Source organism: Xenopus laevis, chromosome 2S (assembly GCF_017654675.1).
Source record: "Xenopus laevis strain J_2021 chromosome 2S, Xenopus_laevis_v10.1, whole genome shotgun sequence".
Taxonomy (NCBI): domain Eukaryota; kingdom Metazoa; phylum Chordata; class Amphibia; order Anura; family Pipidae; genus Xenopus; species Xenopus laevis.
In genome coordinates, this window is record NC_054374.1 from 83,282,602 (window position 1) to 83,297,129 (window position 14,528).

General features: G+C 35.3%; 1 protein-coding gene across 4 annotated transcripts in view; it reads left to right on the forward strand.

The window, feature by feature from the left end:
- The window catches only part of cltc.S (clathrin, heavy chain (Hc) S homeolog), a 70,748-nt gene that overhangs the window by 12,636 nt on the left and 43,584 nt on the right, over window positions 1-14,528 (forward strand). For 2 of the 4 annotated variants that reach the window (XM_041584087.1, XM_041584089.1), the window contains exons 2-3: window positions 7,020-7,227; window positions 11,488-11,490. In XM_041584087.1, coding sequence (XP_041440021.1) covers window positions 7,020-7,227; window positions 11,488-11,490 — 211 coding nt within the window. The remainder of the gene's footprint in view (window positions 1-7,019; window positions 7,228-11,487; window positions 11,491-14,528) is intronic. The other 2 variants (XM_041584088.1, XM_018249606.2) reach the window with 1 other exon arrangement.

Genomic DNA, 14,528 nt, shown 5'->3' on the forward strand with positions numbered 1-14,528 from the left:
GTGGTCCTGTGCAGTCCCATATGAAGTGAAACCTCAATTTTACATCCCCTGTTTCCTTTCATCTTTTTTTGGTGGTCCTACCTATATATATTATACATATTACATTTCCCTGACTTTACATTTATCTGGATTTTACACCTTTTTCTGCTCCACTGAAAAATTTAAAATGGAGGGATCTACTTTATATCAATAATAGTCTCTCGGATGTTGCAGATTTTATTTTACATTTTGATACATTGTTGGTAGGGTGTGTATTATAAAGTAGAATTAGGTTTCAGTTACTTCTCTAATATGTATTCAATTTTTATAAGCCATATCATTGTTTTGACCTAATTTGCTCTGACATGAAAAGCTATGTTGAACAAATAGTGACATCACTATTTAATATCACATCTGATTCCTTGGTATTTTTCAATACTTTGCATCTAAGTTTAGCTACAGCTGCTGGCAATACAGCACCCTTAAAATACTTCTAGGCGCCTGCCTACTTTTCACAATAGAAAATGCCTTCTTGAGGATTGATAAGAGTATTAGTTCTGGTTGAATGTGTTTATATTGTTGTGATCTCATAGCAGTAGCTCAACTATTCGTAATTTCCAAAGAAAAGTCTTGCGCCCCCCTCAATTTTCTTGTATTCTTCTAAGCAAAAGTGGTGGATTCTGACTTGAGTTTCCTTCCTGACAAGTTAAGGCTTAAATGTACTGCAGCTATTTTTCTGCAAAGTGAATGTCTGCCAGTGGTACCATTATTAATAGAGCCTGTGGACACAAAATGCATTTATTATTGCACGTTAGAGGCATTTGTATTGAAGAGCTGCACCAAGCCGTCTAATTATCCATTAAGTGAAATGAAGAATGCTCATCCGAAGGCTGCGTATACAATAAATAAAAGCTTGAAATGTTAAAAAAAAGTTTCATGTGTCTTTGTAAGTGCAATGCAGCTACTAAATGTATTATTATGAAACATACTAGTAAAATGTGGGCCTGCAGAGAATTATATTAAATTTACAGTGTTCTGGAGTGACAGATGACATAAGCAGCACATGGAACCTTTCAGCAGCCAAAAGTTTTCCATTCAATATAATGTATTGACACCAGTCAGGCCATCAGATGTTTCACTAAATTAAAAAGTGAACTATCTGCAATATTAACTGCACAGATATTGTATGAAGTTTTGTATGATATTTGGTGCATGCATGGCGGGAGACAAAGTGACCAGTACCTGCAAAAGTCTTGGATGTCAGTTGTCTTATTGATCGGCCAAACTTAAATCTTCAGCTAGAGGTAGAATGTAACTCTGAGCTGTATGGCCACCCTTAGGCTAGTCGTGTGCAAAACACTTCAGCATTTTATTCATGATAGCAAATCAATCTTCCTTACTTTGAGTGCTCCAAAGCATTCAATCTACCCATTTTTAGCATGGGTGTGATGTTGAATTTGATCATTCAGATTTTTCTAACCTATGCTCAATGCCATCAAGTAACAAACTTATTATAGGGGTATATACAGTGGTATGAAAAAGGAACCCCTCTTAATTCTTTGGAGTTTTGTTTATCATTGGCTGAGCTTTCAAAGTAGCAACTTCCTTTTAATATATAACATGCCTTATGAAAACAGAAGTATTTCAGCAGTGACATAAAGTTTAGTGGATTAACAGAAAATATGCCATATGCATCAAAACAAAATTAGACAGGTGCATAAATTTGGGCACCCCAACAGAAATATGCCATCAATACTTAGTTGAGCCTCCTTTTTGCAAATGTAACAGCCTCTAGATGCCTACTACTTGATGAGTGTCTGGATTCTGGATGGCGATATTTTTGACCATTCGTCCATACAAAATCTCTCAAGTTCAGTTCAATTTGATGGCTGCCTAACATGGACAGTCTGCTTCAAATCATCCCATAGATTTTTGATGATATTCGAGTCGGGGATTGTGACGGCCATTCCAGAATATTGTACTTCTCCCTCTGCATGAATGCATTTGTAGATTTTGAAGTGTGTTTAGGGTCATTGTCTTGTTGGAATATCCAACCCCTGCATAACTTCAACTTTGTTGACTGATGCTTGAATATTATCCTGAAGAATTTGTTGATATTGGGTTGAATTCATCTTTAACAAGGGCCCTAGTCCCTGAACTAGCCACACAGCCCCACAGCATGATGGAACCTCCTCCAACTTGGACAGTAGGTAGCAGGTGTTTTTCTTGGAATGCGGTGTTCTTCTTCCACCATGCAAAGCGCTTTTTGTTATGACCAAATAACTAAATTTTTGTCTCATCAGTCCAAAGCACTTTGTTCCAAATGACTGTGGCTTGTCTAAATGAGCTTTTGCATACAACAAGTGACTCTGTTTGTGGCGTGAGTGCAGAAAGGACTTCTTTCTCATCACCCTGCCATACAGATGTTTTGTGCGAATTGCACTGAATTGTAGAACGATGTACAGATACACCATCTGCAGCAATGATATTCTTCCAGGTCTTTGGAGGTGATTTTTGGGTTGTCGGTAACAATTCTCACAATACTCCGCATATGCCGCTCCAGTATTTTTCTTGGCCTGCCTGACCTGGATTTTACAGCAACTGTGCCTGTGGCCTTCCATTTCCTGATTACATTCCTTACAGTTGAAACTGACAGTTTAAACCTCTGCACTAAAAATCTTTGTTCAGAAAACACCCTGTATGTTTCTGGGAAATGAAAGACATACCACTGTTCTCTTTTTTTGTTGAAAGTGGAGTAAATTATTATGCAGGCTGAGAGGGGTTCCCAAACTTTTTCATATGCCTGTATCTGTAGCAGTTTTGTTTGTCTTTGTCCAATTGAAGGAGAGAGAGCTGAGTTATCATTTTTCGATTCCCCTGGTCTGATGAAACAATCGCATAAATGGTGAGTGACTTCCTGAACTCAATTGCTTTTGGCTTTTTCCTGATTCTGTTTGTGCCTCCCCAATGACTCATTCTTTTTTAGGGAGGGAGGGGGAATACCACACAGAATCGCATTGGTATCTGGGTACTTTACTTTTATGAAACCTATTTATTATGCACTTGTACTTTATTTGGATAGTTTAAGTGTTCATGTAAGCTATGCATGATATTTGGATTTTTTTTTTTATATCTATCGAATGGTTAAAGTCTTACTTTTAGCACATATATATATATATATATATATATATATATATATATATATATATATATATATATATATATATATATATATATATATATATATATATATATATATATATATATATATATATATATATATATATAATTGTCCAGTGATCTTGTTTATGGGTGTTTCTTTTTTTCTTATTAAAAATTGAAAGCCTAACTTTTCATTTCCTGCAAAATGATACACAGATCTGATTCACACATTTGACTTGAGTAAAGTGTATGTAGAACAAAAATTGCTCACATGCTTTTGAATTCTAGTTAAGTTGAGCATATTTGGGAAATCCGTTGAGAACAATGGTTAACTTCCTGTTGTTGAAAGTTAAAGAATGCTGCACACTCAGCAGTTCAATGTCCTGCCTTACAAACCATCATTCAGCACCTTGGTCAACTGATTTGAAAACAGAGAAGCCGTAGTCAGCAGATTTTAATGAAAAGGTTGATATCTTATATTTAGAGTATGGATGTAGTTTATTTGCATACGTCCAGTGTATCTTCTATTTTTTTTTTTTTTTTTAAGGCTAACGCTATACATATATTTCCAACATGACATACTAGAAATATGCTTTTCTGTAATATATATATATATATATATATATATATATATATATATATATTAATATATAAATTATGATTACAAATAAAAGGAGCAATGTCTTAAATTAAAAAGAAAAACACTTACTTAAAGGAATTGGTATCTTATTGCACTATATATAAATGATGTTCTATTGTAATGGTTTTGCTATTCGAGAGACTTCCTTAGTGAGCATTAGCCTTAGGAGGTTTTCTGTCAATGTTTTCCTCTAAGCCAGTCCCCAACCTTTTTTACCTGTGAGCCACATTCAAATGTAAAAAGAGTTGGGGATCAACACAAGCATGAAAAAAGTCCCTTGTCATGTGCATGTTCACACAGGTTATGATACTACTACACACTGCAAAGTTCTAAATTATACAAACATTTAGCATGCATACATACAATTCATTGATAAGTGTCATACAGATACAGAGTATGCGGCCTACAATAAATAAGAACATAGGTTCATGCGCATGTCATTTCTTTACCTTCTGGGTGTGACTGTTTAAACCATGGCAATCCTGTCTCTTGTTAGTCTTTTGTAAAGCTTGCTATACCGTGATCTCCAGATGAGTGAATCTTTCTGATTTGATCACCAAGGTGGTGGCCCAATCCTGTTGGTCCTTGCACAGTTGCATTTGGGATGCTAAATGAGAAGTTTCAGCTAAAATGCTTGCTTATGTCTGGCTGCCATTCTGCTCAGGAGACAAACAACATAAGTGCATTTTGTCTGTGCATTTGTATGACTATAGATCCCCTTTAAAGAAATCAAAATGACTTATTTTATCTTAGCTTCCCTTTATTTTCTCAAATTCATTTTTTTTGCATAGCAATGCTGTCCCTAAATACTGTATATGATCATGGCAAAGAGCTTTTTATCCCACCAACAAAGAATATCATTTGGGTCATTGGTGTGCACTCTTAATAAGTTGGCACATATCTTTAGCAGATGGTGAATGGTGCCTTCGAATGGCCATTATTATGTAAGTCAGATTTGTTCTCCTTTAAGTTGCTTGGATACAATGGTATTTAATCTTGTCATGCATAAAGATCATATGGTACCATCTGGTGTCATTTTATGACATTGTAGCATTTCTTTTTGTCTACTGTGTATTGAAAACCAAAGCATTCCTTAACCATGTTGATTTGTTGTAGTGGTCAGGTTGTTTATGCCACCCTCCTACAATTGGTTCTGGATATGCAACTGTGCCTTTTTAAAATCAGGTCCACGGCTTCTGTGAATTTTTTCTATAATGATGCAACTAACCTGGAAGTAATTGAAGGTCTAAAAGTTCAAAAAATCACAGAGAGAAAAAAGAAAAAAAAATGTTGTGTTAAAGAGAATACATCACTTTTGTGTTCTTTCTATACCACTTAGTTATTGAGTAGTCATCACAGGCAATTCTGCAAGCAGAATTAATAATAGTAAGTAGAATAGAAGCTCTGTGGGTTGTATTAGCAGTAGCTTTTCTTTTTTGTACCAGAAGAGCCTTGTCTCTAAATGTTTTGTAATATTAGGGGGTTGTGAGTTTGTTCGTAGTGGGACTGTGCAAAAGAACGTTGGCAGAACACACCCATACTTCTATATCATTCAAGAACACAAACATTGTAAGAGAAAGTTGAGGGTGTGGACATGATTGGGCAATTATAGATACATAGATTAAATGAGTAATGCACACTTTTTGTGTTCTCTGTTAGAATATGCTAATATAGTTTCTGAATTTAAAAAAGCATATTAATCCATGACAGAGAAACTGCAGCTCACCCTACATGTCCGTGTGTGTGTGTATATAGTGCTTGTTACCAGCACTCACCTTCTCCTTAAAGGAAAACTATACCCCCAAAATAAACACTTAAGCAACAGATAGTTTACATCATATTAAGTGGCATATTAAACAATCTCACCAAACTGGTCTGTATATTTAAGTAAATCTTGCCCTTTTACATCTCTTGCCTTGAGCCACCATTTCGTGATGGTCTGTGTGCTGCCTCAGATCACCTGATCACCTGACCAGAAATACAACTCTTACTGTAACAGGAAGAAGTGTAGCAAAAGACAAAACTGTCTGTTAATTGGCTTATGTGACATGTATGGTATGTTTGTGTGCACAGGGAATCGTACGATCCCAGGGGGCGGCCCTTATTTTTTAAAATGGCAATTTTCTATTTATGATTACCCAATGGCACATACTACTAGAAAAGTATATTATTATGACAATGGTTTGTTTACATGAAGCAGGGTTTTACATATGAGCTGCTTTATGAGATATCTTTTTATAGAGACCTACATTGTTTGGGGGGTATAGTTTTCCTTTAAAGGACCAGTAACATCAAACATTTTTTTTAAAAAATGTTTAGTATACATTGAAAAAAAAAAAATACCAAGACAAATCAAACTTTAAAGTCTTTAGTAAGAAATAACTTAACCGAAACTCCGCTTGCGCTCCTCTTCAGGAAAGGCGATTGCGATCCATCATGCGGCACTCGCTTTCTCCTCCCTGCCTTCCTTATAGTAGATAGCCAGGGAGGAGAAATTGAACGCCGCTTGATGGATCGTCGCCCTATTGCCTTTTCTGAAGAGGAGCGGAAGCGGAGTTTCGGTAAGTTATTTCTTAATAAAGGCTTTGCGATTTTAAAGTTTAATTTGTCTTGGTGCTTTTTTTTCCAATGTATACTAACGAGTTTAAAAAAAACAAACAAAAAAAACAACAAAATCTGATGTTACTGGTCCTTTAATAGCATTGGCTGGGTGCTGACAAAAAAAATCCAATATAATATAGCAAAAATTAAAGCACTCACAGCAAAAGTTGAAGAGAGCAAGAGCAAAAAAAAAAAAATATATATATGTATATCCCCTTAGAGATCTTTGTTAAGATCAACCTGTGTATTGGCTTAGTTTTATTGCTAGGAAAACAAACATAGGCATAAACCCAAAACAGTCTGAAAGACCTTAACAGAAAATTGGCTATAGCAGACAGGAGGTTTTGTTGCCCGTGAGAAATCGAGCTCCCTCAGCAACAAAGCCTAAAAAATACCTTTAAAAGATTACTATTAGGACTGGTGTAGCCTTACCAGGTTTATTCTGCATTTTCATGAGAATACTACAATTCTAATGGTAATCTATAGGGAGATATTATTGGGTGAGTATGATTTATTGTGCCATTGCTTTAATATACTTTGCTCTTTTAGCATGGACCTTAGACCGTGTGCTCTTTAGCAAAATGACTTACTAATGAAAATTAACATTTTATCTTCTTTTTTTATCCTCTCATGACAGCTCCAAAATCTGGGTATTAATCCAGCCAACATTGGTTTTAGTACCCTTACAATGGAGTCTGATAAATTCATCTGCATTCGGGAGAAGGTAGGAGAGCAAGCCCAAGTGGTTATTATTGACATGAATGATGCCAGCAACCCAATTCGCAGGCCTATTTCAGCTGACAATGCCATTATGAATCCAGCCAGCAAGGTCATCGCTCTGAAAGGTACACACTTTGCTTTTTTCTCCTCCTTATTATTTTATATAAATTGAGCTTCTGCACTCAATTTTCTGATCTCCGTATATGAAGTTTGACCAACATAGACAAATTTTAGTTTGACCTTCTGTGGATTATTGTTAAATGTATTTATTGTAGCTATGCCCTATATTTGCCGAATGTTTTCAATTATGTATTTTATTTGAATAAAGAATACAATTCAGTCTCCAGCTTTGGGGCTTTAGTTAAGTCTTTCTTTTTGTAGCATGTACTTTAAAGGAGAATGTTAAGGAAAAGAATGCAAGTGTTCAGGCTACATATATGAACACACAATGCCTAGCAAACAAGTTCAGACCCTTACATTTTTACTTAGCTTAGATCTGAAATATGATTTTTTTTTTATTTTTTATTTTTTTTTATAGAGGTTGATGGGTTTTTTTTTAGTTTTTTGGCAGAAACTATGCATCATATTAAAATGCATGTAAGGGGACAGTTCAAAATACAGGAATATACTGCAAGAAGAACCTGTTTCAGATTGCTAAAAAACTGAATTTGGCGAAATTTTATTTTCTTGAAGGACATAGATCCCAAGCATAAGTGCACATAAGTAACATTGTAGTGTCTTATTAACAGAAAATTTGATGCACAACGTTAAGGTGAAAACTCTGATCTCAAGCCAAACGAGAATCCAATTTAGTAGTTAATGTTCTCAGTTGTCACTTGACTAAATGTGGCCAAACTCAGGCCAACTCATATATAACTTGGACCCACAGGCAGAACAGATGGCTACGATACAAGGGCTATGCACTTTTATGTTTTTTGTTTTGCTCCCATTTGTTCAGGCTAACTGCTAGATGGAACAACAAAGTGAAGAGCAGCCTTAGCTGTGGCTACTCTTCTTTCCTTTTTGGCTAACCAACAAAATCCTTCATAAACTCTGTGGATACATCTCTTAAAAGACAAGAAGCTGTCATTGTTGCATGTGGTGTCTATATAAAATATTAAAGTTTGGGGATTAAATACACTGATTTTAATGAAGGATTTGTTAAGTCAAGGATCTGAATAGATTGGCATGACACTTGTTCTTCTAATATATAATTTTGGATTTTCTAAATCAAGGAATATTGATGATCATTGTGCTGTCAACATATTTAATAGACCATCAATTGGAACCTTAAATACAGGCGACATTATAATGTTAGTAAATAAGTGAACTAAAACGTCATGCATAGCCCTAGTAATGTTCTAAATTAGATACTCTATAAATGTCATGTAAAGGCCTTTGCTGAGACAGAAATGTAGACACGAGTCAATACACATACTGTGATCTACTGGAAGTCATTCTGTATGTGCTTGGTGTATTGTAGCTGTTTTTGCTCTCAATATCCGTAGAGGAAGGACACCCAATTACCCTTAGTAAATGTAAACTGCATTATATAAATATAAAGTGGTACTGTTAAAGTAAAGTATTGCTTTATGCCTCTATTCTGTTTAAGCCAATATAATAGCTAACATAACTATGTAACATATCCGTATTACAAGGTTTTCCCTTGCGTATATTTTTTTTTGGTTTTTGGCTAGTACATTTTGCCATGTTTGGATATATTTGAACTATACTCATACTGCTCCTTATAACCACACAACGCCCTTCTGTCATAAAACTCTAACAATAAAATAGCATGGAGAAAGCTGCTAAATATATATGTAATATACCTAAAGGAACCATTTTTGTTAGAGAGTAGACTTTAAAAGCACACAGAAAAGGTTTGCATACCTATGAATAGCACAGAGGAATGTATGTGCAAATTCTTTGTCAGAGTTCCTTTAATGCCATATAATTTACTTGTACCTTAGCACCCAGACACTACTGGCTCTACCTAAGTGTTTTTTTTTTTTGTAGACCTTGTCCCATGACTTTTGTGGGCAGTAAAATCTGTCTGTGGTATAAAAAAAAACCCATTACTGTTTTCTCGCAAAAATTCATATAAGAATATTTGTAAAGAATTGTTCTCTGATCAAGTTTTTTCTGGGTAAAATGTTGACTATTAAGATCAGGACCTGAATACTATTGGTTTCTTGTTTGCACATGGCCACTTGCATTTTGGATTTTTAGTAATGAATGGAAAAAGTATATGTTTAAATATAAACCAATCATCACATATACTTATGCTGTCACTTCATAGAAGGTTTGTTTTTTAACATGACATTTGCCAACTAATCACAAATGTATTTATTACACTTAACAAACATTTCTCATTGGTATTACTGACCCCATCCCTGGCAGAGCTTACGGTTTAAGATCCCTTTGACACTAACAGTAGTGTCCCTTTTGTTAACCTGCCTGCCAATATGTTTTTGGAGTGACATGAGAGGGTTGTCATTAATCGCCTATTGCTAATTATTTCATCATATCCCTTGAATACCCTGTGAATCTCTATTAATACCCATCATTTTTACTCCAAGATATTTTGATGCAGTGATGTGTCCCATTTCACAGATTCATTTGAGCTGTTAAAATTGTATTGGTAGACACACTGGTTCCCACTAGTGTAATTTGCAATACAGGTACTGGACCTTTTACCTAGAGCACTCGGGACCTGGGACTTTCCGGATAACGGATCTTTCTGTAATTCAGATCTTCATACCTTACATCTAATATAAAATCATGTAAACCCAATAGACTGGGTTTGCTTCCAGTAAGCATTAATGATATCTTAGTTTAGATCATGCACACAACTGTTTTATTACAGACATTTGGATTATTTGGATAAAATGGTGAGACGGCCTTTCCATAATTTGAAGTTTTCTGGATAACTGGTTTCTGGACAATGGATCCTGTACCTGTACAAGATTCATACTTTTTTTTCTTTTTAATTCCATGCCTCCGGTTCTATTTGAGTTATATAATGAACCCTATTGGTTTAAACTAGATGGGTTGATACCCCCATTTTATCAACTGCATTGTTTTGCTTATCACCTTTATATGTCCTTTTTCCATAATATAAAATGTCTGCTGTAAAGGATGGCTTTTGCTACCTGATACACCCTACATCTGTATCTCTATCTAGAAATCATTTTGTTAACCAAACGTTGCCTGGAGTTGGTACCTTAGCAGCTAGAGAAGTTTTTTTCCTGTATTCCCTACTTAAAGGGCAGAAAGTCTTCATGAAGGTTTTGCACATCATTGATGGCAGTCTTGGGGTGAAAAATTATGCTGCGTCTTGTTAATGGCGCTCAGGGAGGTTTGTAGTGTTTTTTTTATTTCCCAAGCTATAAGTCAGTGTAGGACAAACTGATGCAAATCTCTCCATGTGTCATTATACATAGAGGGAGCTGTGCATTTCCAGTCAGTATAGACATCTTTCAAGATTTCAGGAATCGTAGCTTCTCCTAATTGATACACCATTATAATGTCTACATTAAGTTTAAAATTAGCTTTGTCATGTTTCCACAGACCTGGACACTTCTTGCTCTTAAAGGATTTGTTCAGTATAAAAAATGGGTAAATGTGCAAAAATAAAAAAATATTTCCAATATAGTTAGGCAAAAATGTAATGTATAAAGGCTGGAGTGACTGGACGTCTAACATAACAGAATAGAACACTACTTCCTGCTTTGTGGCCCTCTTGGTTTCTACTGTTTGAGTTGAGGGGGGGGGGGGGGGGCACATGGACCATAACAGTTGCTTTTGAATCTGAGCGGCACACTAAGAATCAATTGCAAGATCACTGAACAGTTATGTCCCATGTGGCCCACCCGTTAGTCGCTGACTAACTCAGAGTTAGAGAGCTGCAAAGCATTGAGTTGAATTCCTACTATTATATTAGGCATCCAGTCACTTCAGCTTTTATAGATTGCATTTTTGCCCAACTAACTATATTAGAAACATTTTTTATTTTGCACATACTATCTATTCACCCAGTTTTTATTTTTACACTGAACTCTTCCATTAATGCTCATCATTTTTTTTTTTACTTCTCTTTGTGCTTCCTCATTGGTCTCTTAGTTTGGAGTCTCAACAGTTCATAGACGGGCCCTATATTCATTAGATTACTTTAGTCAAACTGAGGCTTTAGTTCCACTTATATTATTTCAGTATGGTCTGCTCTTGCTCTTATGATCTTGACAATGTTAAAACATAATGTTCTAACCGTTGATTTGTTTCCCCCCTTTAATGTGTGATTAACAATATTTTGGCCTTCTAAATTTGTTTGTTTTACCTTTTTTCTCATCCTATCAATTTTTTTTAATGCTTTCTTGTGTATGCAGATGGTGAGTTATTCTAATGTGGATTGTACAAGTTTTCAGCCTGTTCTTATAAAAAGCAGCGTTCATTACATTTTGTTTGAATATAGTGATCACTATAATTAAGTTGTGCCTGTTAAGTGGCTTAATTTACTGCTGCACGGTTATAACTCTAATTATTTTAAATGTCAGATTGAATACAGTCACCACAGCCCAATACTACCCGATTCTGAAATTTGTTAAAAATCTTTGTCTAAGATTAGTCAGCATACAGAATGCAACATATACGATGTACAGGCTAATGGTTCATGGTACATTTTTGTCCATTGTTGCCAAGATTGAAAAAATTCCCATTCCTGAATATGGATCAATATTTAGAAATGCTTGTGATAGAAACAGAACAGTGGTTAAAAAGTGGCTTGTTTCATTGGCCTTATGGGCACACTGATCCATTACTACAAAGTGAAAATGTACTGCTTTAAGATAGCCATGGCATATCCAATGTCTTTGCAGACTTTAGACACAATTTAAAGCTTTTTATAAACAGGACTGTAACTTTTACAATTTCTAATTGTTTTTGTTTCCTTTAGTGTGCTTTACATACCTCCCTTATGTGCTTTGTATATTGTTTGGGTTGTGACCATAATTATGCACATCATTCAAACACCCTTCATTAGAACAAAGGCAAACTAAGAAATTAAGTTTGCTTTTTAGAAAGAGATTCTAGTATTAGTGTCTTATTTTTCCGTTTAGGTTTTATTAGACTTATAGTTGATGTATTTTTCCCTCAAGGTAGTCTATCCACCTCTCATTTTTCTTAGTTTATTCCAGGTGGCTATATATGGGCCAATTTTTATAATTTTGTAGATTTTTGAGCTTTGTTTATCCTATTTCCTGTGCTAATCGTATTTTTACTTTAACAATATTTTAACAGTAATTTCACCTGTGTAGCTGCACTCCCTTCACAAATATATATTTTTTTCTTAAATGAACCCTGAATAACCAAATTATCTTTGGATAGAATTCTACCCTTTCTTGTAATTGGCCTTTACTTATGTCTAGTATGAGACAAATAGGTCAAGTATTCAAAATGTCTTCTATTGTCGGTCTATTTTTTTTTAAAAAGATACAAAACATTTTATTATACATTTCTAATACATGATTTTATATTTACCCTTACTAATTGAGATGGGTAATTTGATGCATTGTCTCCTCCTCTGTTTAAACATTATTTGGGATCAAATATTGAAAAAACAGGCAATTTTTAATAAAACAATAGAAATTGTATTAAAACAGTTAAACAATTTATTTGGGCTCATGTTGAACAGATGTGATAATTGTCTCTTCAATAATGGCCTGAAAACAGTTTTCAATTTTGTGGTAGTATAATGTTTTTTTTTCTAAAAAAGTCCCTTTTTGTATGCAGTAATGTTATTCCTTGTTCAAACATGACTGCCTCTTCCTGCTTTGTTCCAAAAGAAGCATTTTACATTATGACTCATTATGGCAGGTTTTTTAGCTGTACTCTCTGCTCAGCAAGCGTTTTGTTACACATTGCAAGATTGGTTACCCTTTTTTACAATTACTATGATAAAGGATTTAGTACCCAGCTACAGTTTTAGTGGGGTACGATCACTTTTATTTTTGCATTGATTCTTCTTCTTCTTTTTTTTTTTTTTCCCACTCGAATATATTTGTTGGCAGGTTCTGCACAAAGTACTCTGATAAAATCCTTGGATGGGATTTGCTGAGTAGGCTTCTGAAAACAATGAAACGGCCATTCAGCATTCTTTCTCTTCTAAATAAACTGTCTTGAAGCAAATTCCGTTTTACCTCATAATATAATATAATAAAACTTATACACTGTGTCACATGTGGCATGTCTTTCTCCAGCAGAGAAAATATTAATCTGCTCTGATCCTCGCTGTGTTCAGGAAGTCCTTAGAGGCATGGCATCTCCCTGTCAGTGTTCCCACAAGTATGATTTTAGCTGTAAAACATACAAGTTTCATAAAGGCTAAAATCTGCCCCAGTCGAACAGGCAGATGCTGGCCATATCACTGCATACTGAACGTGAAAAGGGTACAAATCTAAAGCTAAAGGTATGGGGGTAATTTTGAATTTTTACATTAACTGTATGGTGTACACGACAAACTCTGCAATACAGCAGATGTCATAGGGGCAGATTCACTAAAGGGCGAAGTGGCCAACGCTGGGGTGAATTCGCCAGAAATCCCATCCGCAGGGATATCGGCAATTCATTAACAGGTCTAGGCGTCAACTCTCTAGCGAATGGGACCGGCGCTATCGGTCGTTAGCACGCTTATGACTCTTTTCACTCCGGCGAACTGTCATTGCTCCGCAAATTCAGTGCGAATTTTACTGAACGTTACCTCTTTCATCAGAGTTGACTTTGCCACCTGAGTCCATGCGAACTGCTAAAATGAAGCTAGATCTTCCTCAATCTTATGTCAGTGACATCATATCCTGTATGCCGGAAATGCATTACAGTTGTAAAAACGCTTGCGGCATGTCCTTTTTTTTTTTTTTAAGTGGGATTGCCTGCAAAACTTCAAACTATTAAACTTTTTTAAATTAGCGTAGTTGTAATGAATTTTCACTAGCGAAAGTTGCGTGAAGTGTGGCAAAGTGTTCACTGACGACAATTCGCCCTTTAGTGAATCTGTCGCATTGAGTTAATTTTCATAGGTTTTGATTATGTAGCTAGGTTACTGCCTAGGCAAGATCAAGCAAAAAAAAATATGGAGGCCCACGTTATGTGAACACGCAGAAAACAAATGCATACAAAAGCTATACTTGGATGATATTATACATTTTATTAGACATTACCATTACTCACAATCCCATCAGTAAACACTAATGTGAAGATTTTACAGATATACACTCCATGATAGATATATGATATAATTATAACCCCTAGGAGCTACTTGCTACTCTAACCAATGGGTGATAGTCTGCCTATAGTGCATTACAGTACACTGAAGTCTCTCTCTCACAGTACTTATTTTCTGCACCATAGTTGCTACTACCATTTAATAGAATTT